The sequence below is a fragment of the Oryx dammah genome, unplaced genomic scaffold (assembly GCF_014754425.2).
Source record: "Oryx dammah isolate SB20612 unplaced genomic scaffold, SCBI_Odam_1.1 HiC_scaffold_21, whole genome shotgun sequence".
Lineage (NCBI taxonomy): Eukaryota > Metazoa > Chordata > Mammalia > Artiodactyla > Bovidae > Oryx > Oryx dammah.
Window position 1 is genome coordinate 9447829 of NW_024070205.1, and position 25477 is coordinate 9473305.

Here is a 25477-nt window from a genome sequence, read left to right on the forward strand (position 1 = left end):
CAGTTCAGTTGCTCAGTCGCTTCCAATTCCTTGCAACCCCATGAATCGCAGCACGCCAGGCCTCCCTGTCCATCACCAACTCCTGGAGTTCACTCAAACTCATGTCCATCGAGTCGGTGATGTCATCCAGCCATCGAGTCAGTGATGTCATCCATCCATCTCATCCTCTGTCATCCCCTTCTCCTGCCCCCAATCCCTCCGAGCATCAGGGTCTTTTCCAATGAATCAACTTTTCGCATGAGGTGGCCAAAGTATTGGAGTTTCAGCTTTAGCATCAGTCCTTCCAATGAACACCCAGGACTGATCTCCTTTAGGATGGACTGGTTGAATCTCTCAAGAGTCTTCTCCAACACTACACTTCAGAAGCATCAATTCTTCGGCGCTCAGCTTTCTTCACAGTCCAACTCTCACATCCATACATGACACTGGAAAAACCATAGCCTTGACCAGACAGACCTTTGTTGGCAAAGTAATGTCTCTGCTTTTGAACATGCTATCTAGGTTGGTCAGAACTTTCCTTCCAAGGAGTAATCGTCTTTTAATTTCATGGCTGCAATCACCATCTGCAGTGATTTTGGAGCCCCCCAAAATAAAGTCTGACACTGTTTCTACTGTTTCCCCATCTATTTCCCATCAAGTGATAGGACCAGATGCCATGATCTTCGTTTTCTGAATGTTGAGCTTTAAGCCAACTTTTTCACTCTCCTCTTGCACTTTCATCAAGAGGCTCTTTAGTTCTTCTTCACTTTCTGCCATAAGGGTGGTGTCATCTGCATATCTGAAGTTACTGATATTTCTCCTGGCAGTCTTGATTCCAGCTTGTGCTTCCTCCAGTCCACCGTTTCTCATGATGTACTCTGTATATAAGGTAAATAAGCAGGGTGACAATATACAGCATTGACATACTCCTTTTCCTATTTGGAACCAGTCTGTTGTTCCATGTCCAGTTCTAACTGTTGCTTCCTGACGTGCAAACAGGTTTCTCAAGAGGCAGGTCGGGTGGTCTGGTATTCCCATCTCTTTCTGAATTTTCCACAGTTTATTGTGATCCACACAGTCAAAGACTTTCGCATAGTCAATAAAGCAGAAAGAGATGTTTTTCTGGAACTCTCTTACTTTTTCGATGATCCATCGGATGTTGGCAATTGAAGCATCTTAATGAAGCATTTTAAGAGCCCAAATTGTCAACAGTTAAACTAATTAAAGCCAATATAGGTTTAGAAGGAATTTTTTTTTATGAACTTTCTGTTGGCTTTCTTAGACCAGCAGAGGGCAATAAATACTTAAGAGTTTAGTGGAAAATTTGGTCTGTAGTTTTCCATTCATAGCTAAGAGCTGAGAAAGATGAACAATTGTAGTTTTGGAATTGTATTCAGAATAAAGGATCCTGTTTATTTTGTGAGGATTTATCTGTTATAGTAACTCTAATACATGTATCTGAATTGATTCATGTCTTGCTTAACTTTAACAGTTGGAGTATTTGATGCAGCAGTGTATTTGACATGCAGGGTTTTTCTTGAAGGGCTTTAAATACAAAGTTTTTTTAATCCAATTTTTTATTCTAGCAAAAGGAAGAGATTTTTGTGAGTAGTTATGGAAAGCTGTTAGTTGAGTTCAGTTCAGTCACTCAGTTGTGTCCGGCTCTTTGCAACTCCGGGAACCGCAGCACGCTGGGCCTCCCTGTCCATCACCAGCTCCCGGAGTCCACCCAAACCCATGTCATTGAGTCGGTGATGCCATCCAACCATCTCATCCTCTGTCATCCTTTCTCCTCCTGCCCTCAATCTTTCCCAACATCAGGATCTTTTCAGATGAGTCAGCTCTTTGCATCAGGTGGCCAAAATATTGGAATTTCAGCTTCAACATCAGTCCTTCCAATAATAATAGTTTTTCCCCGCCTCCGTTAGAAGATTGCAGTGAAGTATTTTTTCCTTCCTGAATGTATCCTTAAATTTTCCAATGACCAAGATGTTTTTTTCTTTTATTTCCTAGTAGAGTTCTGATGCCTGAGGCCTCAGGTTTTGGTCTCCTTAGGATGGAATTAACATATCAAGCACGTGATGCTGGATTGGATAGTAAGAGGTCTAAGCCTAACCTAGTTGGAGTATCTTGCATATGAATATATAGTTTACCTCATTGGCCACTTCTACTCTTCAGCCTACTTAAAGTCAAGTTTAAAGGTTACTGCATCTCAGATAAACTATCCATAAATCTTAACTCTCCTTTCACTGATTTTTACCTATTCATACAACAAAAGTTTGAAGACTTCCTCTGTTCAAAGTGTTATAAAGTCTGAAGTCTAGTGAGGAAAGAAAAAGATATTTGTGGAATGTATCCTTAAGAGGTTTGAAGTTTAAGAGGAAGAAAAACCAATGTTTTATGCAATGGAAAAAGCCTGGGGTGGAAAGAGAGGGTCTAACAAAGGCATTTTTACTAAAGGACTGGACATTGGCTCTGTTCTTCCTTTAAGAATATTTTTTGTTACTTTCTTCTCAATAGCTAACTCCATACCAAGTATTTGGGCTTAGATCATGGAGTGGGTTGCCATTTCCTTCTCCAGGGGATCTTCGTGACCCAGGGATCAAACCCAGGTCTCCCGCATTGTAGGCAGATGCTTTAACCTCTGAGCCACCAGGGAAGCCCTTAGATCATGAGATTGCATCTAACATAAAGCCTTTTCCTAGGATTTCCTTTCTTTTTCTGCTACTGTCCAGTTCTTTTTTAATTGCTGACTGACTTGACCATCTGCTTCATTAGTCAGTACATTAATAAACTTATTAGGATACGTATACTGTCTGCATTTATTTGAAAACTGGAAATAAAAAGAAATAATTTGATTTTTTTCCTTCTGGCAGTGGCTATCTTCAATGGACATCAGAACTCTACCTTTTATGTTAAATCCAGTATTAGTCCAGATGACCAGTTTTTAGTCAGTGGCTCAAGTGATGAAGCTGCCTACATCTGGAAGGTAAGTTACCAAACTTTAGCCTTTCTATATCAGATGTTAAGTAAAAATTGCTTTTTACCTCTTAATACAGCCGAAACTTCACCCTAACTGTGACAAAATATATCACAGTTTCACGGTATGCTTCTCAGAATCTAAATACATATCCTCTAGCAGATTTACAGATTATGAGGAAGTAGAGAATTCAGAAGACTGAAAAGACTCTTAAATACTTTGTCCTGCTTCCTGGAAAAACATGCTGTACTGCCTTACTGCCCTGTGTTTTCAGACTCTCATAAAACTTTGTATTAGCTTGGTACAGTAACAAAGTATAGTATTTGAATCCTACACCCCAGCCACCTGTAGAACCTTGCACAAAACACTCATTCAAAAATATTCATGTAATAATTGTATTTTTTACTCTCCTCTAAGTGGCTAGTTGTCAGGTTATTAAAACAGTTGTGGCTGCTTTGTCAGTTTTGTATTTCTTTAATAGCATTATTTATTCATTTTACAGATTCCCTGTTTCTGTTGTACAAATTTACAATTTTTTGTTTTTACATTTTAAATGGTGGTTCTAAAGCAGCTACTGTAGGCTAAAAAGTTTAAAGCTATTCATTTGAAGTCAAGCAGAGAAAATTGAAATACAAGTAGCACTTGCTAACCAACGGAAAATGGCTCTTATGGAATAATTATAGAAATGTCTGAGTTCAAAGAAAAAGAGCATTAAGGTTTTCCTAGGGCTAGAAATCATTATCTTCTGGATTGCCCTATAGTTTCATAAATGTCATAGACATTGGTGAAATAAATGATCAAAGTTTATTGATTTTAGCTTTTAGAATCATAGTGACTGAAACTTCATAGACCTGTAGGTTCAATATTATTAAATCCCTTTTCAGGAGACAATTGTGTCATCTTTAGTCCTGCCAGCTTCTAGGAAGTCATATCTTTAATGTAGGACCGGGGTAGATCCTATCAGATATGAGGCATAATTCTTCAGCTTAGTTTCAGCTAGTCCTGAGGGAGGTACCAAAAAATGACTAAATGTAACACTGCCTTCTCAAAAGCTTTAGTAACAATAAACTTGATGATCACAGGGTGGAGATATTGTTCTATCCAAGATGCTTTTTTGTTTACCTTGCCTCTTTTTCTTCACACACACGTACTGTATTTTTAAATGAAAATTTTCTTATAAAATATATACTTGAGACTCTCATGATAAGAGTTTTACATGACTTCTTGTCTATAAAATTCTTCTTACTTGAGCTTTAAACTTTATGTGACTAGCATAGTGTTTCTGTTTCATAATCTGGTCTTGTGTTGCATATTTATTATCTTTTGGTTTTTCCTTCCCTCACTATCTTACCTACATTCCTTTTTCTGCTTTGGTTCCCAACTTAGCTAGAGGATTTTATTCCTACCAAGGTCAGTATCTTTTAAATTTTTTTTCTTAAAAATAAAACTGCAAACATACCAAAAAGCATAATAAAGGATTATGCAAAAAACAACTTAGGCACTGATCATATTTTAAAATCAGTTTTTTAGTTATATAGTTGTGTGTATGTGTGTGTATGTATATGTATAGTTTATTGCCAATACTTTTGTTTGTTTCCTGGCTTTGTTTTCTTTTTTTTTTTATTGCCAGTTTCTAAAGTTCCTCTTAGCTCTGGTACAAAAGATTGGTGTTTTTTTTTTGGTTCCAGAAAATCTGGGTTGAGGGATGCTTCCTCTCCTTAAAGACAAGGAGTAAAGATACTTGGCTGTTCATTAGTAACTCATTTTCAAACATCCAGTCAGTGAGTATCACACACATGGGTGACCCTTTCTGAATTCTAGGCTGGGTCACATGTTGGTGCTGAGTGATGTGGTTCAGACATGATGTTCTCCTGCCTGTCCACACATAACTCAGTGTGCAGGTTCTGATATTTGAGATCCTGGCAAACTTACTGCTCCTAAAATTGAATTTGCCTGGTGAGGTGGCTCAATTTTCCTTTTCCATGGTAAGAAAAGGGGGGTGAGATATAGTGTGTAATTTAAAAACAGTTACACACAAGCTGAGTAGTCAGACCATTAGGTCAGAATTCTCTCAGGTATAAGGATTTTCCTATGCCAAAAAAATCCCATGGGTGTAAGAAAATGGGGTGAAAGAAAGGAGTTTTAGATCTCAGGGCAGAAGAGAATGAATGGCCCTCCAGTCCTAACTAATGCCCAGCAAAGAGGAGATGTAATTTAGTTAGGCTTTCTGACACTGAGGCCCAAGAGTAAAAATATTTAATATTGTGTTTTTTTCTTATTTAATTTCCTACTCCTTGTCCTCCCCTAACCCCTGCCCCCCTTCCCTGGTTCATTTCTGATAGAGCCACTGAATAGTATTGAAGTGGTTATAAATAAACTGATTTGGCACCATCATTCTACCGCTGACTGGCGAAACATTGAGCCTGACACTTTAGGAAGTGTAAATGATCTCATGGCAGAAATGAAGATTAGGTTTGGTCTCTAACTGGGCAGAGTAAGGAGGTTTTTTGAGGAAAGGTGCTGATCTTTTTTGCCTGTTCAAGTATACAAAATGTTTTATGAGGTCTGTACGTTAGGGCCAGTTGCTTCTAAAGGTACCTTCATTGTTCTGAGAGTTTTAACTTAGGAATTTCTCCTGCCTTGAATTAAGCCTTTATTCTGTAACAACTAAAATTTGTAAGAGAAGACAATTTTTTGTGTTTTGATCTTTCCCAGAATGCATGTCTCTTGGGCTTAATTAGTCTCCTCTTCCTATTTAAAAGTAGAGGGAGGTTTTCAAAAGTGAAATCATGTCATGATGATAATATTTTTATTTTAATTATAATGAATATTATAGTGAAGTGACAATAAATAAAAACATATTTGAATAAGAATCAAAGATTTAAGTCACCTGATGTTCATTAGAAGAGATTAATCTCCTTTGGAGTAGTCACCAAATATACTTGACCACAGTAGAATAGTCCTCAGCTTCGAGGCACTTGTTACTTTCATGAAAAGTTGTTGGACGTAAGCTCTCATTCTAGCCTACAACATGCCCTTCCCTCCACTTTTTCTTTTAAATTGAGGTAGAATTTGAATAGTGTAAAATTCACCATTGTAGTCATTTTAAAGTGTACAGTTCAATGATTTTTTTTTTTTTTTTGTATAGTCACAGTATTATGCAGCCATCCCATCTCATTCCCAGACATTTTTATCACTCCCAAAAGAAACCCCATAACCTTTGGAGTCACTCTATTCCTCCCTTCCCCCAACTCTGGCAACCGCTAACCTGCATTCTGTCTCTGTAGATCTGCCTTTTCTGAACATTTCCTATAAATGGAATTATATATAGACATGATCTTTTATGTCTGGCTTTGCTTTCATAAAATTTATCCATTTGTTATATATATATCAGTACTCCATTCCTCTTTATGGAGGAATATTCCATTGGATGTTTAGACCTTATTTGTCTATTTATCAGTTGATGGACATTTAAACTTTTCCACTTTTCGGCTTTTTAAAAAAATTATTCATTTATTTATATATTTGACTGCATCCGGTCTCGGTTGCAGCATGCGGGTTCGTTTGTTGCATCTCACAGACTTCTCTCCAGTGTGGTGTGTGGACTTGGTTGTCCTTCAGCATGTGGGATCTTAGTTCCCCTCCAAGGAGGAAACCGATGTCCCCTGCAGTGGAAGGTGGATTCTTAACCACTGGGCCACCAGAGAAGTCCCTACTTTTTCAGCTTTATGAACAGAGCTACTGTGAACATTCATGTAAAAAGTTTTGTTTGAATATGTCTTCAATTCTCCTGGGAGTGTATACCCAAGACTAGAATTGCTGGGTCGTATGGTAACTAATTCTATGTTTTTAACTTTTTAGAAATCCTCCCCTCACTTTTAATGCTATGTAAGATAACCTGGTTCATGGCAATCATTCAATAAATGCTGACTTTTATTGTTACTATTTTTATTCCTGCCTTATTATCAAATTATAAAAAAATTTTCCAACAGGTCTATCTTTTGGGGTTTTGTTTTTTCTCTTAAATCCTATAGATAAATGCAGAAATGTACATACATTCTATTGGTGGACTTTTTTTTTCTGGACATTTTTTAATCTTCGATATAGACACTCAGGTTCTCCTTGGTATATATAATGCCTAAGAAACTGAGGAAGGGACAGTACCATGAGATGGTGAGCTAGAAGCAATAAGCAAGTAAATACATGGAGTAAAATAATATGTTGTTACCCGGGAGGGTCAAAAGGACATAGGATTTCCTCTTTTAATTTGCTGTTACCCATCCTCCTTGGGTCTTGGGTAAAGAGAAACTTTATAGGCTGGGACCATTGAGAATTTCTGTGACTGTTGAGATCATTAGAGTCTATCTTGAAAGTCCTTTCTAAAATATGCCACCATGTGAGAGAATGAGTTCTGTGGGATTGTAGGAATAGGCAGCCAGAGAGATCCTTTTAGAGCTCAAAGAAAAGCCTCCTTTTCTGTTAAACTTTAATTAATCTAGCAAGGCAAATCAGATTCTGCTCTTTGTCTTCTTTGGCTTTTTGAATCATGACATATGTGCCATTTAACCCAGGAGAGGAGTAGTAATAATTGAGTTGGATACCTTATGACTCAGTATGTCGAATCTCTTAACTACAGTCTGAGGAGTCCATTAAGTTACTTAGTCATGGTTCCAAATATTCTTCCCAGAGTGCCACCTCCTCCTTCATACGAATGAGCAATGATTAGAGTCTCCGGTAAATGAGAAGAGAATAATTTCTCTTTTTCAAACACATATGCTAAAAAAAGCTACGTGAGTCTGTCTCTTTGTGTTGTGCTGATTAATGCCCATGGCCTCTGACAGGGATTGACAGCTCTTGAATGAGTCAGCTGTCAAATGCATATCACTAATAGCATCCAGTGAGGGGGAAAATACCATTCTTAGTCACCTGTGTAGTACTGCACAGTGTGACCCTTCTTTTGTACATTAAAATGTGACAATACTTAACTTGAAAATTCAGCTTCTTTAAGCAAATGAACTGAAAATAAAATTTCAAGAGAAATTTTTTTTCCAAAAAATACCGAAGTGCCATGTAGAATATAGCTTTTCCCCCTTCAAAATGAAGGAGTATAACTTTGGGCTTTCAGAGAAGTCAGTTGAGTTCTTTTGGAAGAAAGACTATCCCCTTGTCCCAAGAGATCTGCTACCATTTCTCAAGTACCTTCAGGATTTAGTAAGTGCAGTGTTCTTGGAAGTAGCTGACTAGAGAAGATCTAAAATCTAGTCTAGGTTCCACTTGAAGTGTTATACCTAGCCGCTGAAACTCACCCTTTCAGTCTTAAATTTTAATCAAAATATGTATAACTAAGAGGATGAGATGGCTGGATGGTATCACCGACTCAATGGACATGAGTCTGAGTGAACTCCTGGAGTTGGTGATGGACAGGGAGGCCTGGCGTGCTGCGATTCATGGGGTCGCAAAGAGTCGGACACGACAGAGCGACTGAACTGAACTGAAGTAGTCCAGATTTGAAATAAGAGCTGTCCTGGTATCTTACCTCATACTGTTTACTTATTTTGGCTGTTTTCCTTCTATTTTCTCAGATTAATGACAGAAATACTTTCATTGCCCATTGGGCCTCTTTTTCTGAGCTATAACTAGGCATGTCTAGGGATTTTCGGTAACAACTCTACAGCTGTCTAAGGTACAAGTATGGATAAATTTGAAGCCGCAGTCTGGAGACCTAACACTGCCCTGCTGACTTGTTTGTTTTTGATGGTGTGATAGGTCTCCATGCCCTGGCATCCTCCCACCGTGCTCCTGGGTCATTCTCAAGAGGTCACATCTGTGTGCTGGTGTCCATCAGACTTCACAAAGGTTTGTAAGCGAATCTCTGTAGCTGGTTTAAAAGATCACAGATTTGCAGATTTTCCCAACACAGACTTTTATGTTTAAATAAACACTTAAAGATCTAGAGGCCATCCAGGATCTATATCATCATTAATCACACATTCTGTTTTTTCCTGCTAAGTGTATTTCTTGGTTCTCTAGTCATTCCTTTCCTAAACATAGCATTTAAGTTTTTAACGTTAGTAAAATTTCATCTTAAAATTAAGGTAAAAGAAAGTCTAAAGTGAAGAAAACTAGTGACTTTGTATATATTATTAATGTGTGTTAAAAGTAACATCTTGACTGTTCTTCACAGACCAGTTTGGGTTCGCACATGCCTGAAAAATGCTTACTGTGAAGTCTTAAAATGTTTGGCTATCTGTGCCTAAACTATGGAAGAAGTAACTCTAAACTGTTACAGACACTCTGAAAAGAAGAAAATATACTCACTTTAAAATAATTTTTTAATAGTGATACTTTAAACAAATTTTTAAAACCTGAAAGGCAGAAATCCCAGAAACAATAAATTCCACATGTATATAGGGGTTTCATATAATAGTGGCCCCAGTTCCACTCACTCTCCCAGCCCCCCACCTTTGGTCTCTGGGTTATTTTGGATTTACCGGAAATGTTCCTTCTGTAGAGAGCTCCATTTCATCTATTATGTGTTAAAAGTTTGTTGCCTATTGTGCCTATCCGTTTTTCTATCTTTTAGAATCTTCTCATGGTCTTATCTATTCAGGACATCCCTGCTGGCTTTCAAGTACTACTATGGATTTGCTTTTATTTCTGTATCCCTGTATAGCCATTTCTGTGATGAGCTGATGATAGACTTTTTTTTTTTTTTAATCATTGCTTTAATCACCAATAATTACATCCCAGTGACATTTTCCCTCTAGGTTTCCATGTGATTTCCAGTGAAATATCTGCTTTTAATGAGGAATTATATATCTTCATAGAACTTGAAGATGAATTTTTTTCAAATTACTCAGTTAATCATGTCATTTTTCTCCATCCATGGTATATTGTCCTTATCTCTATGCACAGGAAAGACTCAAAGGAAGTAGTAGCAGGGCTGTTTTCCCGTATTCATTTAACGACCACCTTTTCAAAAGGGTCTTTAAAATAATTTTGTCCCTACCCTAGAATTAGGAATTTAAAATACCCACTTTAAAGAAAAAAGGTTTGGACTTTGAAAAAACTTGGATTTAAATTCTAGCTCTGAGCTGGGAGAACGGGATAGTTAGGCAGTTAGGGAAGGTCACGTGCAAACTGCTATATTCAAAATGGATAACCAGCAAGGACCTACTGTATAGCACATGGAACTCTGTTCATTGTTATGTGCCAGGCTGGATGGGGAGGGAGTTTGGGGGAGAATGGATACATGTATACATATGGCTGAGTCCTTTCACTGTTCACCTGAAACTGTCACAACATTGTTAATCGGCCATACCCCAATACAAGATAAAAAGTTTAAAGTTTGAAAAATAAATAAATTCTAGCTCTGCCACTGAATTGTGGTGACCTTGGGCAAATAACTTTATTCTTGTTTTGTAGATGAGGTTATTTGAGTGTCAGGCTTTTATATAATGAGAATTAAATAAGATAATGTTAATTTTAGGACACTCAGACTTAATAGTTGCTCTGTTAAGTAACAACTAGATAATAGGCTATAGAACCACTGGGGATCCCAGGCATCTCTTTGAGCGGTTAAATATGTGTGTCTTCTTTTGGCCTCCCAGTAAGGAAAGGAAAAAGCTGCCAGCCTCTTGGGGGCCAAGACTTAAGAGAACGTGTGTTCTTTTTTTCTCTCTTTAGTTACTGAAATAGAGAAATTATATAAACAAATGCTAGGGAACAGCTCTGGTACCAGTGGCCATTTGCCACAAGCTCTTCAAGCCGGACTTTCTCTGCCATAAAAGGCTTGGGACCAAGATCAGGAACGGTCAGATATTTTTAAAGGGGCAAAGGTTATTTTTAACTTCTTTCGGGCTAGTGAACTTGTTTTCCCAGATTGCTCCTTTACCTATCTGAAAAGAATCTTAGGGAATGGTTTCATTCTGCTTGTCACAGCATACTAGAGTCATGGGCTAAGTCAGATCTTGGGAGTGATCCCATTACTTGGAATAAGCCAGAACTTGAAGAATTCTGAAGAAAGTCATATAAATTGAATGTCAGTGACATAACACTGATCGATCACATAAGAGAAAAACAACGTCTTAATTATGTGTGTTTTGTAGTTATACAGAAGGTGATAATGATTTGCCCAACTTCTTGAAAATAAAATGAAATGAACCTGGTTTTATAGTAGAGCTTTAGGCTAGCTGAGAAATCACTGGTTACAAAAGTCATACCCACAGAGTATATAAAGAAACTAAAGGATCCATTTCTTTGGAAATCTGGAATGATTTCTGAAAGCAAGGAATGAAAGTATTTGACCTTTTAGGTAGCATTTTCTATATCAGACAGAATAATTCTCTAGTCATGAACCCTTAAAGACATGTCTGGTTTTTACTTTGTTGTGAATCTTTGATTGAAAGTTACTAACTCCCTTTCTGGTTCTCTGTAGATTGCTACTTGCTCTGATGACAATACACTGAAAGTCTGGCGCTTGAACAGAGATTTAGAGGGGAAATCAGGAGGAGATAAACTCTCCATAGTGGGATGGGCCTCTCAGAAGAAGCGAGAGGCGAAAGCCGACCTTGGTAAGGATCTCATGCATTTTTCTAAGGTTTTTCATGTTTTTATTGGTTTAGTTCTGCAGTACAGAATGATGAGCTAGATTTGATCTTATTTTAGTATGATTTTGAAGGAAAGCACCATCTTACTGACTTTTTTTTAATATATATTTTCTGAACACTGTTTATTATCTACACAAGGCACTGGAATACACCAGTAGATTTATTTCTTTAAATATTTGTTGAACATCTACTGTGTGCTAAGCACTATTCTGATTTGCTGTGGATTCTGCAGTAATCAAAAGAATCAAGAATCAGAAATGAAGCTTACATATTAGTTTGAGTCAGTAAACAAGTTGAAGAAATAAAATTTGCTTGTTAGGTAGTAATTCGTGGATTAGGGAAAAAGGAAAGAAGGAATGGGAGAATAACAGCATGCTGTTAAAATTTTAAATTGGGTGCCCACGGAAACCTCAATGAAAAGAGGTGCTTGAGTACAGGAAGTAAAGTAGTAAGTCATGGGGGTATTTTTGAGAATGTTTCTGGCAGACAAAACAGCAAATGCAAACCCCCTGAAGCAGGAGCAGACCTGGCATGTTCTGTGTTCCTCAAAGAGGCTGATGTAGCTGTTCACCCTGTGGCTAAAGCAGGCCGAAGAGAGGACAGGAAATAGTAGTGCGAAATAAGGTTCTTGCTTTTATTTTGATAGACAAAAAACTGTTGGAGGGTTTTGAATAGAGAAGTATTCGATCTGACTTTTCTTGGTCATTCTAACTTCTGCGTTGAAAATAAATTGTAAGGGGATCAGGGGTAAAACTGGAAGTTAATTTAAAAACTTACTGAAGTAACCTAGGAAAGAATGGTGGTGACTTGGACCAGAGAGGTAGCAGATGATACAATTTTTAAAAGTCTTCAAATTCCAGATATATTGACATGATGGAGACAACAGAAGGTTCTATGGGATCAGATGTAGGATATGAGGGAGAGTTATCAAGGATAACATCAGAGTTCTTGGTTTGAGAAGCTAGGATGGAGTAACCATTAACCTCTATAGGAATCACTGCAGGAAGAGCAGTTTGAGGGAGGGAACAACTGGATATGTTATTTGATATGATTATTTATCTAAATGGAGATGTCAAAGAGGCAGTTAGATATTTGATTCTGCAGTTCAGGGCTAGAGTTGTAAATTTGGGATTTATTATCATATAGGTAAAAGGTAGCTATATATGGAAAAGAGAATAAGTCTGGGGTGTGAGCCTTGGAGCATCCTACTATAAGTTGGGAGAGGTGAAGCAGCAAGTACAACCAGAGAAGTAAGAAAAAAACAACATTGTATAAAGTAAGTAAAGGGAAGAGGGATGAATTTGGTTGAATGTGTTTGGCATGCCAAGTAAGATGAGGGCTAAAAACTGATCTTTGGATTTGGCAGTACAGGGGTTATTTAGCAACCTTGCTGAGGGCAGTTTTTGGTGGCGTGTCAGTGGCCTTGTTAGTGGTGTTCAGGAGGATGGGAAGAGAGGAGGCTCTTTCAAGGAAGCTTGCTAGAAAGCAAAGGAGAAAAATGAAATGGTAGTTAGAGGACGAAGCAATGTTGAAGTTTGTTTTTAGTGAGAATATAGCATTTTGTATGTGATTAGAAGGATCCTATAGTCCAGGAGAAAACTGATGCAGGGAAATTTGCTGGAGCAGTTTCCTTGAGTGAGGGGATGATCTCGAATATACAAGATGAAGAGTAGGCCTGAGTCAGGGGTGTGGATTGTTCATCCATAGTTGAGAAGGCAGAAATACAGGCACAGTGAAGGTAGATGGATAAGTGGGAGGGTCAGAACTTGTGGAAGTTTTCGTTTTCTTAGTGACATTGGAATCAGGTTCATCAACTGAGAATAAGGATTAGAGGAAGAGGTGATAGAGATTTGAGAAGAGAAAAGAAAGTCTGAAATAGTCACATAGAGAATGGAAGAACAAATGGACCAGGGAAATACAATTGTTGAGTGAAGAATCTACCTGAGGCTAGCACTCCTTCGCTGAAAATGAGCAGTCGGTATGGTTGTGTGTCTGCTGCACAGGTACAGGCAGACTGTAGGTGGAAAAGTTGGTTTTAATCAGGCATGTGGTTTAAATCCACAAGTATGATGAAGTGAGTGGAGGGCCAAGGGAATTGAGAATAGATATACTATCAGAGTTAAACTGGGTGAGGAAGGAAGTGAGGATATAATTGGGCTGAGGGTAGAAGTGGTAGGGTCAGTGAACTGAGGGGCCCCTGGGCATGAAGAGCTGATGGCACTGGAGTGCTGAAGAGAACTGGGAAAATAGGTGGTGGTTGAAATTGCGATAGTGGAGGATTTTAGTAATAATGGAGGCACTGGTAATAAGGCCAAGGAATAAGTAAGTGAAAGGACAAGGTTATTGTAGAAGAAGAAGGTCAAGAAAATGAGAAACCAGGATATTGAAAAGATTATTTATGAATGTGGGTTTTGTAATAACTGAACTGACGAGTAGAGTTAAAGAGAGTGACAGGGAATTGAGAACAAAAATCTAAGCACTGAGCCAGTCAAAGGGGATATCAGTAGAAAGTCATAAGCTTGAAATTCAAGCTTCAAACTTCTGTCAGCCATCAAGGGCTAAGGTAATGAGGATTTGAGGGTGAGAATATATGCTCATTTTTCTACTGACTTACTTGTTTAGTCTCTTATAAGATACCTCAAGCGTGACTAAACTCCAGAGGAGTCTTTCACTCTAAGTCTACTTCTATAAAGTGTTTAGTTTTGGTTTCTGCTTTATTTAAAAAAAATTTTTTTTTAAGTGTTGATACTTCAACAAGTCAACTAACTCTACAGGGCTAAATAAGGTAAATAGCATTCTCTAGATATCCTACCATAGTTCCCTTTTCCCAGGGTGACAACTTCAAATCTTTTAACTAATATTTTGATACTTATTCCTGTATCTCTAAGTAATATTTGTGCATTTCTATCTCTTAGGGGATTTTTTGTTGTTGCTTTAGCATTATCTATTGACATCTTACTCTGTGAGATGAGCACTTAGCTCTTTCCTATGTCCCCATGATTACCAAACCTCTGCACACTCAACATTCCCCTAGCCTCCCAACATAGGGTCATAATTTTGGTTAGATCAAGAGTTGTTATTATTACTGTCATTGTATTTTCTATTCAGAATTTAGCTATGTGGTAAATAGTTGTTTCTTTTTATTTCCTATACTTTTTTTCCCCCTTGAGACTTAAAAAAAAAAGTCAAGATATATTCGCATACCACAAATTCACCTGTTTATACAGTCCAGTGTTCTTCAGTATATTCAGAGTTGGGCAGTCAACATAATCTAATTCTAGTCTATTTTCAAGACCCAAAATAAGGGTTCCAGTGTCTCCATAACCTTGCCAACACTTGTTATTATTTCTTTTTTTAAATTATAGCCATCTTACTGAGTGTGCAGTGGTATCCCACTGTGGTTTTGATTTGTACTGATATTTTCATGATGGTTTATGATGTTGAATATCTTTTCATGTGCCTCTTGGCGATTTGTAAATTTTCTTCAGAAAAGTGCCTATGCAAATAAATCCTTTGCCCATATTTTAATTGGGTTATTTGTCTATTGTTGTTTTTATTGTTGAGTTTTATATATTCTGGATATAACTCCCTTGTCATATAATGATTTATAAATATTTTCTCTTATTCTGTAAGTTGTTTTTTCATTTTCTTGATGATGTCCTTTGACACACAAAATGTTCTAATTTTGATGAAGCCCTCTTTATCTGTTTTTTTCTTTTTGTAATTTGTGCTTTTGATGTTGTATCTAAGAAATCATTGCCTAATCTAAAGTCACAGAGATTTATGTCTGTATTTTCTTGTAGGAGTATTGTAGTTTTGGGGCAACTGTTGATTTTGCATTTATTTTTGTGTATAGTATGAGGTAGGTAAGGGTCCAAATTCTTTTGCGTGTGGATAGCCCGCGTTCTCAGTATCATTTTTCCAAGAGACTATTCTTTACCCCATTGAATTTTTTCAGCACTCTTGTCAAAAATTAACTGACAGTAAGTGTAAGGGTTCATTTCTGGAGTCTCAATTCCATTCCATTGATCCATAAGTCTGTCCTTATGCTGTTACCACATTGTCTCAATTACTGTCCCTTGTAGTAGGTTTTAAAAATCAGAAAGTCTGAGCCCTCCAATTGTCTTTTAAATTTTAAGATTGTTTGGACTATTCTGGGTCTTATATTTCTATACAGACTTTAGGACCAGCTTGTCAATTTCTGCAGAAATAATCAGCTGGAATTCTGTTAGGGATTGCATTGAATCTATAGATCAGTTTTGGGAGTATTGCCATCTTAATAGTATTTTCTTCTGATTCATGAACATGGGATGTCTTTCTGCGGTCTTGTCTTTAATTTTGCTTCCTAATTTTGAAAAAAATAAAAGAATTATATAAGGAAAAAGTCATCAGCCTCCTCAACACTCATACACAATTTTAGTTAACATTTTGACTTAATTTTTAGAATTTACCCATTTATCCATAGAGATTTTTTTATTAACAGAGTCATGCTATGTATACATTTGGATTTCTTGAAGATTTTTTCACTAAACATGATATTCTAAGCACTTTCCTTGTTATCTTTTTAGCAAAACATTTAAATGTTCCATAGTTTACCTAGTTCTTCTCCTGTAGTTAAACATTTTATTTCCAATGTTTTGTGGGGGGTGGGGGGGATGGTTTTTTCTAAATTTAGGGTCTTCATTTCCCATTAAAATAGATTCCCAGAGGTGAAATCTCTGTGTTAATGACTATAAACATTTTTGAGGAAAAATATGTTGTCTTTTAACTAGGTATTTCTAGGTATTAATTATTCTTAGTTTTGGAAACTAAGTCACAAAAAAGTTACATATGTTGACCAAATTTATACCATATTAATAACATTTAGCCATTATTAAGAATTAGCATAGTTGTTCTAAAGACCTATTTGTATTATCTCATTTATTAGTAATTCCCCAAACAACCAAACCTGAAGCTCAAGGAACTTAGATTTGCTTAAAGTCACACAGCTGTGAAGTTATAGTAGAACCAGTTCAGACCCTTGCAGTCTGATTCTAAAGCTCATGCCTGGAGTACTGCCTCCTTTAGAACCCAGCACAATAGTTTAGGTGAAGACTGGTCCAGGAATTAGACCTAGATTTCTGTTTCTGGGTAATGCTAGAGTTAACTCTGAAGAGCAAGAGAGCAGCAACTTGACACAGGGACCAAAGGCTGGTGCACTGGCCATTCAGCCCTTTAAGCCAATTCCCAGCGACAGATTGGCTGTTGCTAATCACACTGCCATTTTGAAAATTACGTTCCTCTGCTTGCCCGAGCTTCTAATCGCCACCCTAACCCTTCACTGCTGTCCTGGATTGCCTGTCTTCTCTTTTGGCCCTTTTTAACTTCTTAACTGGCAAGCTTTAAATCGCAACGCACCAGCCCCTTTCCCTTCTGTTCCACTTTTCCCAGTCAGCACCTGCTCTATTACTTGCTGTTCTTTCATTGTTTCAGCCAGAGATCTCAGCACTGTCAGGCCAAGGGGTTCTCTATTCTGTCTGTGCATCAGAAGCACTTGTGGAGCTTTTAAACAATTTGTATGCCTCCAGAAATTGTTAAGTAGGCCTAGAGTAGAGACCAAGTACCTGTATTATAAAGCTCCAAATGAGTCCAGTATGCAGCCAGACTGAGAACCTCTGGTCTAGGTATCACTGAGTGAAAAGATAATTATCTTAAAAAGAAGGAAATGTTAGCTGTTCTATCTCAAGTGCTTGCTGTAGACTTATAAGTCAAACACAGTACTTACAGAATCTGTTCTTTGATGGTTGGAACTTGACCCTTATCCCTGTCAGCAGTAATGAAATTTAACAAGCATTGTTTAATAATTCCTTGCTAGGAACTACAGCGGCACTAGACCTAAAAATGAGTAAAACATTATCACTTGCCCTCTGGATGCTGGTAGTCTAATCCAGGAGGCAGCTACAAAAACTATAGTATATTGTAACCATTTCACCCAGCTATGTAAACAAAAGGCTTTGAGAACTTGCTTCCTGTGGGAGAAGAGGAAAGAAGTTTGTGAAATCTTCACAATGGAGTTAATAACACTGTCATCAGAGCCTGGAAACATGAGCGTTTTTGCCTGGAAAAGAAGGGGTAGACTTGGCGAGAAAACCACGTGAGCAGCGAGATGTGACAGTGCACACAGCTTGTTCAGGAAGCTGTGCGTCGTCTCCTGTAACAGGATCCTCAGCGGGCAGAGCCCGTGATCAGACTGAGAAGGTAGGCTGACCAGATGGCAAATTAAAGAAGCTCCAAATGGACTGGTGATTAGTAAACTCTGTAATTCCTCAAAGGGACCGACTTTCATGAAGCTTTTAGGGCAGTGGCCCAGGCTGTGCCACCGTGTCGTCAGATACCATGCAGCACTTAGGGTCCATAGGAGTTGGGGATGCACTTAGGAGATGAAGTACTAAAGGCATTGACCTTTAAGTCTGAAGGTCAATGTAGTGACTCATATACAGCTATTAAAAAGATTGTATTGCATCTAAGTGTACTTCTATGAAGAGATGTAAAGAGAAGAAGATAGGATGTTCAGAGGAGAGAAGATTGCAGAATGTGTATGTGTGTAATCTTTTTTTAAGTGTGACGTACATATACTTTTGTGAATGCTAATAGGTACATAGAAAATAATGGAATACACAGCAGCATGAGTGAAATGAGATGGTTGAAAAGAGGACCTTTTACTTGTTACCTTATTCCCCTCTGTAGCTGTTCAGAGGAAGAAGGAAAGAAAAAGAGAAGAAAATTGGATGATAACATCCTGAAGAGGATACAGCTTTTCACACATCAGATTTTCCATTGGCCTTTAGTAGACACTTCAGATTTCTGCCACTGAAGTGTCAGAAACATATATTTGGTTTGTCCCTGGCCCAACTTTTCCTTCTCCCTGAATCCTGCCTTAGAATCTGCATGTTGTAAGACCCATGGTATTTTAGGACTTCTGCCCTAAACATACTCTTCAGCTCAATTTAATGGAACTGATAACTGTAGGGCTGTGCATTGACTGTGGACCTGCAGTGAGGAGTTTTCTCTGGAAGTAGTAACAGTACTCAGGCTCTAGAACATGAGTGTGAGAGCCATCACCAAATGCTGCATGGACTGGTCCTAATCATTAACTCCCCTTCTATAGCTTGTTACGATGACATGGGGCTTTCCAGTGATGATCTTTGTTGAAGAAGCAGTATCATTTTGTCTCTAAACATACCGTTGATGAGAAAAGTTTAGACAGAAGTCAGTTTGTAGAACTTCTCTGTCTCAAGGCTAGGCTGTTTGAGTAGGGCAAAGCAGAAGGTAAAATGTATAGGAAAACTAACTGACCAGAGTTAGGACTTGTATTTATTTGCATATAAATACAATGAAGTAGTTAAACGGAATTAAACATCAGAGTTGTAGTATTGGGTAACTGAGAAATAAATGCCTTTTCCTTGTTATTTGAAGACTGGAACCCTTTTTCAGAAATCTGGAAAGCTCAGGAGGGTGAGAAAACATCATGTCTGTGTCGGGTCCTCAGGAGGAAGAAACACGAGGTTTATGAGAGTTTGCCTGAAGTACTGGTCCTGGCCTAGAGACAAGGGGCAGGACAGGTGGAGCAGAGTGCTCTCCACAGTGTGATTCGTTTTGCATCGCATTTTGGAAACGTTCTTTGCCATTCTTTGCTTGTGGAAAATCATAAATTGTATATTGAGGAAGGCACATGAGGCCTGATAACCTTAACAAGTAATTGATGGGATTACTTTGTGTGGAGATTCAAAGCTATCTCCATTTAACAGATGTGGAAACTGAGGCCGAAGAGGTGAATGGTTGTACCCAGGTGACCTAGTAAGCAATTGTGCTGGATTGGAGACCTATGCTCTCCTGACATGCGGTGCCTCTCTGGCCCAGCATTGCTTAGAAGCATCACAGAAATACTAAGAGCAGCACTTCTTAACAACCCTGATGTCTTACTGTTACCTTAGAATACTTTGTAGCTGTTAAAAATGGTACAGATCTGTGTTACTGTGGGAAATGTTCATGATACATTAAGAAGCAGGTTACTAAGTATCTTGTACATCATGGTCCCATTTTTGTATAGAAAAGCTTGAGAGATATCATATGCATAAGTATAAAAAATTGTTCACCTGGATGCTTTTAAATTTTTCTTTTTCTGTATTTTCTAGACTTTTACAAGCATATGTTTTACAACAGGGTGTCTTAGGGGCTGACAGGAAATGGGAAGAAAAATGCTAAAAAGGGTCTGGGAAGAATCGAATGATTTATGTGATCCACACTGGGAAATCAGCCCCTGGATGATTAAGTTAGCTATCGGTATAATTTTCTTTGATGAGAACCCTGGGATATTCTGTAGCTTTCACCTCTGATTTTTGTGACCTCTTTGGTTTCTCAGTGGCAGTGCCCAGCAGCCAGAGCACTCCGGCCAAAGCACCCAGAGCAAAGAGCAGCCCGTGCACCTCCTCCCCATCGTCGGCAGCCTGTGCTCCGAGCTGCGCCGGGGACCTGCCCCTCGCTTCAAATACGCCCACCTTCTCTCTTAAGACCCCTCCTGCCAAGGCCCGGTCTCCCATCAGCAGAAGAGGCTCTGTGCCCTCCGTCTCTCCCAAGCCACCCTCATCTTTCAAAATGTCCATTAGAAACTGGATGACCCGAACAGCTTCCTTATCACCACCCGTCACTCCACCTGCTTCCGAAACCAAGATAACGTCTCCCAGAAAAGCCCTCATACCTGTGAGCCTGAAATCATCCCAGGCAGTGGCTTGCTCTGAGTCTAGAAATAGAGTAAAGAGGAGGCTAGACTCCAGTTGTCTGGAGAATGTGAAACAAAAGTGTGTAAAGAGTTGCAGCTGTGTGACTGAACTTGATGACCCCGTTGAAAAGCTTCATTTGGATCTGTGCTGCCTTGCTGGTACCCAGGAAGACCTTGGGAAAGACTCGCTAGGTCCTACCAAACCAAGCAAGATCGAAGGAGCTAGTATGAGTGTCTCTGAGCCTCCTTCTCCTGCCAGTCCTTATGCTTCAGAAGGCTGTGGAACGCTACCTCTTCCTTTGGGATCTTGTGGAGAAGGCTCTGAAGTGGTAGGCAAAGAGAATAGCTCCCCAGAGAATAAAAACTGGTTGTTGGCCATGGCAGCCAAACGGAAGGCGGAGAATTCATCTCCACGAAGTCCATCGTCCCAGACCCCCAATCCTAGGAGGCAGAGCGGAAAGACCTCTCCAGGCCCGGTAAGTTGGCAGTGATAGAAAATGCATTTCCTAACCTGGCCAGGGCAGGCACAGATGCCTTCTCAGAAGTCAGAATGCTTCTTTTTTTTTTAAGTAAATCTTTTTATTCCTAGGATCACCAGGTTTAAGTACATAAAAATATAGGACAAATATTGCATGGGACATATTTATACTAAAAATTTTCATACTGCAGTGTTATTTGTTTGAATTTCAAATGTAACTGCATGTGTCCTGTATTTTCTTTGGCAATCCTATTTACTCCAATTAAAATCCCTTCTGTCAAAGTCCACACCCCTCAGCCCCTTTGCCCAGTTCTTCAAAGCCTTCTTCATCCTCTAGGGTATCAGTTCAAAAATAACTTCCTTCTTTGTTTGACATTATTCCCTCCCATAACCCCTTGCTTTTTAAAAATTTGCCTCACCACCCCTCAGCTCCTGCAACCTCTTTTTATAGATTTTCCTCCCCTTTTTATAGAGAAAGCTATAATTCATGGACAAGTTGCCAACATCCACAAATAGATTTTCAATTTGTAATTACAGCTTATGATTATCTAAAATAAAGCAAAATTAAGATACTTACAAAGCAGTTTTAAGTGCAGAATCCTAGAGTTACATGATTTTTTCTAGTCTTTGAGGATCATCTTGCTCACACTGGTATTTTTGGCAACTCACCTGTATCTCCCTTTTTTTAAACATTCATCTTAATTTTACCCATCTTTTCATTAAACTTAGATAATTTCAGAAACAGATATTGCTGGCAGAAATAGCTTTGTGAACCTTGAAAAGCAAGTGACTCATAATGATGGAGGCAGAAGTAGCTGTGAGCATTGGGTGAGCTGTGGGCACCAGTCAAAGAGAATAGAAAGCTTCTGCCACTCAGGTTGCAAGTTAAGGATGGAGGCAGTTTAAGGAAGTTTCTCCCGTAGCTCTTTCTGTGTTAGGGAGAAGGTGGAAGAATGAAACCTGATCCAGGTAAGATCTGCCCTTATGAAGAGCAGTACTTAAACCTTAGGCCAGTACTAATTTAACAAATGTTCATAACCCCTTCCTACTGTCAATAAGCCTATCCCCTAATTTTAGGAAAGATAAACTAGAAATATTTTAAAGATTACTTCAAACAGAAACTCCAAGGCCTTGCCATAGAGTATAAAGGGGGAAAAAAGGCTGTAAGGAGTCTGTCTGCTCTCAAAATTCGCACTGTAGGTAATCTTTGCCCCTAGCCAAAATTCCTGTTTTTTTTTTTTCAAAGGAGCTGGTCTGAGTTATGTGTTAGCAGAAAAACAGTTTCAATAAAAAATTATTTGCATGAATGTGTACATCTTAAGGGCATTTTAAAAAATAGTCTGCTCATCTAAGATATTTCTGGCTTTACAATTTCAATCTTTTGAAGCTAAAGTTTCTTTAAAACATTTTTTGTCTTTATGTACAGGTTGATAAAGACTTCAGAAAAGGGTAGTATCTGCCATTTGAAATACCTATCTCGTTTGTAAATTTGGAAGGCTTATTTACTCATTTATTTCAAAGAGGATGGTAATTGTAACCTCTTTGGTTCCTATTACGAGGGTTAACTGGTACATATTTTCCATTCACATGAAAAATCTGTTTTCCTTTCACGCATGCTGCCTTCAATTTTTCTATATTTGGTACAGATCAACCAAAAGAGACATTGCCATCAAGTAATTGAGACTGAAATCTGGCTACATAAGCAAATTTCCAGGCATCCTAACTTAAAATACCCATAGTGATAACCTGCTGAGGTAATAGCTGAACTTTATCGTAGAAAATCTCTAAAATCTGAACTTTCTTCTTCTAGGTCACCATTACTCCCAGCTCCATGCGGAAAATCTGTACATATTTCCATAGAAAGTCCCAAGATGACTTCTGTAGTCCAGAACAGTCAACAGAATTATAGATTCTCATCTGAGTGAGTTAACTGAAGCTTGACTCATTAAAACAAGATAAAAAATTCGAGAGGGACTCTAACTCTGGTTTTAAGAAAGCTACCATTGTTTCATTTTTAGTGAAAATGGTTTGGAAAAGTTTACCTAGTCTGGTTCTGCTACCATAGTGTATGTGCAGCTTCCTCAGAGTGAACACTTTAAATTTCATGAAGTTTGCCACTCTGTAACATTTTGAGTGAGTAGTCTTTTAAATTATGCGTCTTCTGTACAATAGTGACATCCCAGTTTGTAGAGGCAAAAAAAAAAACAAGCCTTGTCTCTTCCTGCTCTGAGACCTGTGCATAGCTGAAAGCCTCCGCAGGCCACAGCAGGAGGCCCGTCTGTGAAGGTCAACTGCCTAACGGGACCCTGGGTCTCTGCTGCCTCTAACACATTAATACAGTTTCATATAAAATATCTAACCTTTTCACTACGTTTTTGTGGCTTTTTTAAGTACGTGTTTAAATGTGATTTTTAGATAAGTACATTTATATTGACTCAGTGTTAAAATACAGTCTCTTAAGTTAAAATTGTCTTTATTTTAAAAACAGCGGTAAATGTCAACTTGTTGGCAAAACTAGAACACTAGCAACGTTTGTCTTTTCTCCCCCCAAATATATATGCCGAATATGATCTGAGGTTTTCACATTTTTACTAAGCAATCTACTGCGTTTCCAACCCAACTTCACGTTATGATTTTTGACATTTCCTGGAGGAAGATGTTTATAAAATCAGTAGTCATACACTGAAGCTGGGGTTTGAATTTAGTCTTTGGTTTTTTAGGGGCTGCTACTTAAAAAAAAAAAGCTATCATATTTTAAGAAAAAGTATTGATTTCTTATTGATCTTTTTATAAAAGTGTAGGTAGCTCCTATACTGAAAATCCGGAACCTAAAATTTAAATCTTCGCCTTAACTTGATCTTTTGGATTCTCTTCATGTACTAAAAAGCAGTGATTGTCTAGTAGAGCCCTGAGCCAAAAAGTCGTGGGATTTTCTCTATAGATATTTAACATAGAGAGTATATAGGCGACTCTCAGTTAATAATGTGCAAAATATCTTGACTATCTCTTATCTTAACAGTTATGTATCAATAAGTTTGAACTGAACCATTGTTTTCTATTAGCCCTTTGTAACCTCATAGAAACAAGCTCCATGTATTTTCTATGTACTATGTCCTTAGAAGGGAGTCCCCTTCCACTCATGAAACTTGATTCATTTTATCCATTTCCCTAAGGACTGTGTAGACTTTATTCATATATTCTGTCATTTTTAAATGTATTCTTAATTATAACTCTATAATTCCTTTGATTCTTATAAATTAAGCTATAACTGCAAAAACTACATAGGTCAATTAAGCATGGATTCTCCTGGTTTTATCCAAGGAGAAAGGTAAATAAAAGGCCACAGAAATGCTGTTTTTGAAACAAAGTATGGCATAGCATTAACTGAATATTTAAGAACTCTAGTTATATTTGATGTTTGGTTTTGGAGTGTTCGACTATGGGAAGGTGTTATTTATGACCAATACCTGCCGATAATGCTGTCTCTTGATTTGAAAGCCTGTGACCTGTGAAGAAGAGAACTAAAGTAGATAATTTTCTTCTTTGTGTCTCTGCTCATCTCCTGACAGCTCTACTGAGTGAAATTGGGATAAATATGGCTGTCAGAAACTGCTGAGGGTCTAGTGGGTGTAACATTCCCACTTGGAAAACTAGTACTTCAAATAGGTGCTGAAGGTCAATGAGCTAAGGTAATAAGCTAATAATTATCCCTAGTTGTGTCCCTGTCAGACTTTGAGCTGCTTTTGAATAAAAAGCCTTTTACCTGATCTGATGTTCTTTCCTGAGCTTTTGCATTAACCTAGAAGCAGTCTGTCTACACAAAAGAACTATAGTAGTAATCAAGAATTCCTTCTACTTGTTCATTGAATAAAATTTGTTTATTCCCAAGGACATGATCTAGCTCAGGCTGAAAGAAGTTTTAATACCTCTTGCCTGATCAGACCTTGGTCATTTAAGATGACTTGGGATTACTTGATAAAAGAGGGTGGAGTGATGTTGTTTTTTTTCTAAACAAGTATTTCCAGCCCAAGCTTTTCTATTTGAATACACTCCAAGCACTGTTGCTACAAAGCTGTTTTAGAGTTTCCTTTTGGCTGTTTCAACAGGGGCTCTTAATTTACTTTTGGGAGGGTTGACTAATTAGTCCTTTAAAATGCCTCTTAATCTAGGCTACACTTTTAATTGTTGATAAAACCACCTGTAGCTGCCTCCATAGGGGTTGCAGAAGGCAGATTCAGCCCACCACCCTTATCCCCAGCCTTAATGACGTAAAACTTTACTAAGACTTTTTTTGGGACACCCTGAATAGGAGGCATTTTTTAAAACCTCAACTGTCTAGTATGGATGTCTAGAGTTAACTTTGAGAGACAGAGAGAGAGAGGAATAGGGCTTCCCCGATGGCTCAGGGGGTAAAGAATCTGCCTGCAATGCAGGAGACACAGGAGATGCAGGTTCAATCCCAGTCGGGAGATCCCCTGAAGAAGGAAATGGCAATCTGCTCCAATATTCTTTCCTGGAAAACCCCATGGACAGAGGAGCCTGGCAGGCTGCAGTCCAAAGGGTCTCAAAGAATCGGACATGACTAAGCACGCAGGCACGTTGTACTCTTGTATAGGTCACACATATCAGTTTAACGTGTTTTTTGAGAACCTGTTGTAGCAGACACACTGTGC

The 25477-nt window shown here is 38.3% G+C and overlaps 1 protein-coding gene across 2 annotated transcripts in view; it reads left to right on the forward strand.

The window, feature by feature from the left end:
- Window positions 1–24571, forward strand: part of DTL (denticleless E3 ubiquitin protein ligase homolog) — a 52009-nt gene extending 27438 nt beyond the window's left edge. For both annotated transcript variants that reach the window (XM_040263119.1, XM_040263120.1), the window contains 5 exons: window positions 2856–2968; window positions 8726–8815; window positions 11397–11532; window positions 19970–20802; window positions 22615–24571. In XM_040263119.1, coding sequence (XP_040119053.1) covers window positions 2856–2968; window positions 8726–8815; window positions 11397–11532; window positions 19970–20802; window positions 22615–22713 — 1271 coding nt within the window. In that variant the 3' untranslated portion in view covers window positions 22714–24571. The remainder of the gene's footprint in view (window positions 1–2855; window positions 2969–8725; window positions 8816–11396; window positions 11533–19969; window positions 20803–22614) is intronic.
- The last annotated feature ends 906 nt before the right edge of the window (window positions 24572–25477 follow it).